At 47.2% G+C, this 2647-nt stretch overlaps 1 protein-coding gene across 3 annotated transcripts in view; it reads left to right on the top strand.

Moving 5' to 3' along the window:
• The window catches only part of LOC112080475 (cell adhesion molecule CEACAM20), a 24138-nt gene extending 21565 nt beyond the window's left edge, over positions 1–2573 (top strand). For all 3 annotated transcript variants that reach the window (XM_024146258.2, XM_070442602.1, XM_070442603.1), the window contains one exon: positions 2399–2573. In XM_024146258.2, the coding sequence (XP_024002026.2) occupies positions 2399–2560 (162 nt within the window). In that variant the 3' untranslated portion in view covers positions 2561–2573. The remainder of the gene's footprint in view (positions 1–2398) is intronic.
• The last annotated feature ends 74 nt before the right edge of the window (positions 2574–2647 follow it).

Genomic DNA, 2647 nt, shown 5'->3' with positions numbered 1-2647 from the left:
GTCGGTGCTCCGGCATGTAGCCGGACAAAACTGGCAGGTTGTTGCCGCCTCCCAAACCTGCAGAGTGGGGAAAATTCCTGAAATTTTCAACATGTCCCTGATTGAGTCTGTAATACCAACACGTTTCAAGCACACCACCATAGTCCCTGTGCCCAAGAAGACAAAGGCAACCTGCCTAAATACCACAGACCCATAGCACTCACGTCCATAGCCATGAAGTGCTTTGAAAGGTTGGTAATGGCTCACATCAACACCATTATCCAGAAACCCTAGGCCACTCCAATTTGCATACTGCCCAAACAGAATCACAGATGATGCAATCTCTATTGCACTCCACACTGCCCTTTCCCACCTGGACAAAAGACACTTATGTGAGAATGCTATTCATTACTACAGCCAGCGTTCAACACATGTACCTCAAAGCTCATCACTAAGCTAAGGATCCTGGACTAAACATTTCCTCTGCAACTGGTTCCGGACTTTCTGATGGGCCACCCCGTGGTGAGGGTAGTAGCACACATCTGCCACGCTGATCCTCAACACTGGAGCTCCCCAGGGGTGCTGCTCAGCCCCTCCTGTAGCCCTGTTCACCCACGACTGCATGGCCAGGCACGACTCCACACCATCATTAAGTTTGCAGACGACACAACAGTGTCGGAGTGCCTGATCACCGACAACGACGAGACAGCCTATAGGGAGGAGGTCAGAGACCTGGCCGGTGGTGCCAGAATAACAACCTATCCCTCAACGTAACCAAGACTAAGGAGATGATTGTGGACTACAGGAAAAGGAGGACCGAGCACGCCCCCATTCTCATCGACGGGGCTGTAGTGGAGCAGGTTGAGAGCTTCAAGTTCCTGGTGTTCACAAAACAACAAACTAGAATGGTCAAACACACCAAGACAGTCGTGAAGAGGGCACGACAAAGCCTATTCCCCCTCAGGAAATTAAAAGATTTGCATGGGTCCTGAATCCTCAAAAGGTTCTACAGCTGCAACATTGAGAGCATCCTGGCTGTTGCATCACTGCCTGGTACGGCAATTGCCTCGGGCCTGCAAGGCACTACAAAGGGTAGTGCGTACAGCCCATTACATCACTGGAGCAAGCTGCCTGCCAACCAGGACCTCACACCAGGCGGTGTCAGAGGAAGGACCTAAAAATTGTCAAAGACCCCAGCCACCCCAGTCATAGACTGTTCTTCTCTACTATCGCATGGCAAGCGTACCGGAGTGCCAAGTCTAGACAAAAATATTTCTCAACAGTTTTGCCCCAAGCCATAAGACTCCCTGAACAGGTAATCAAATGGCTACCCGTACTATTTGCATTGTGTGCCCCCCCCCCCCCCCCCTCAACCCCTCTTTTGCACTGCTGCTCCTCTCTGTTTATCATATATGCATAGTCACTATAACTATACATTCATGTACATACTACCTCAATTGGCCGACCAACCAGTGCTCCCGCACATTGCTAACCGGGCTATCTGCATTGTGTCCCACCCACCAACCCTCTTTTACACTACTTGCTACTCCTGTTCATCATATATGCATAGTTACTTTAACCATATCTACATGTACATACTACCTCAGCCTGACTAACCGGTGTCTGTATGTAGCCTCGCTACTTTTATAGCCTCGCTACTGATATAGCCTGTCTTTTTACTGTTGTTTTTATTTCTTTACCTACCTATTGTTCACCTAAACCTTTTTTGCACTATTGGTTAGAGCCTGTACGTAAGCATTTCACTGTGAGGTCTACACTGTTGTATTCGCGCGCCACAACCTCATGTCATTATAGTGATGAGTACACTTCCAGGCAGGGGCAGTATGCGTGGTCTGTTTACTGTAAGGCTGAGGGACTTTGCTCCAGGAAGAGAATATTGTATTGAGCTTACACACCTTTTTATTGTGAASTATTTAAAATAGATAAAACGGTTTCCTTGGCCACTCYGTTCAGACAAACATACTTCTGTCAAGTGCCACAAGCTCTGTGTCATTTTGGCTGCAATTGAATCTCTCCTGAACCTCAACCGAAAGAGATATGAGAAACCTTCTTTGTAATCAACACCACTGACCTCTTTTAAGATAACAATAGAAACACGCCAACCTGTGTATAATGAACTAGTCTGGCAACTGGTTCACTAGCTGTGTGACACACCTTCACTCCTAGCATGCAAGGCTAGTAATAACCACATAGTTTGAGGGGTTATTTCAAGCTCCCTGCCCTCAAGAAGTACYATAAATAACCAAAAGCAAGTTGACTGAACTAAGTCTTTGTAGTTTTACACTGCTCTGGTACTTATAGCTCTAGATGTCAGGTAATATAAGTAGGCACCTGAGTTTTTCCTGGTCAGGTCATGGTCAGGACTTAACAAGGACATGTCTCTCCTCTCTCCTCCTAGGACCTGAACTATGCAGACATCACACAATTCCAGAAGAGGGATGGTGGGTCAGTTCAGCTGGGGAACCTGGGTACTTCCTCCACAGAGTACGCTCAGGTCCGAGTCAACAACCGGCCTGGTCAGCCTGCCGAACCACCCACCTACAAATCCCACCATTCCTAGGTGAAAAAGCCTGTTGATATAAGTTGCTGAAGGAAGTTTGAGGTTAAAGCATCATTGTAGAAAAATGTCCTTAATAATATATAAGGT

Source organism: Salvelinus sp. IW2-2015, unplaced genomic scaffold, assembly GCF_002910315.2.
Source record: "Salvelinus sp. IW2-2015 unplaced genomic scaffold, ASM291031v2 Un_scaffold16327, whole genome shotgun sequence".
Taxonomy (NCBI): Eukaryota; Metazoa; Chordata; class Actinopteri; order Salmoniformes; family Salmonidae; genus Salvelinus; species Salvelinus sp. IW2-2015.
Note: the sequence above shows the minus strand (reverse complement) of the source record. Positions and strands in the feature narration are given on the sequence as shown.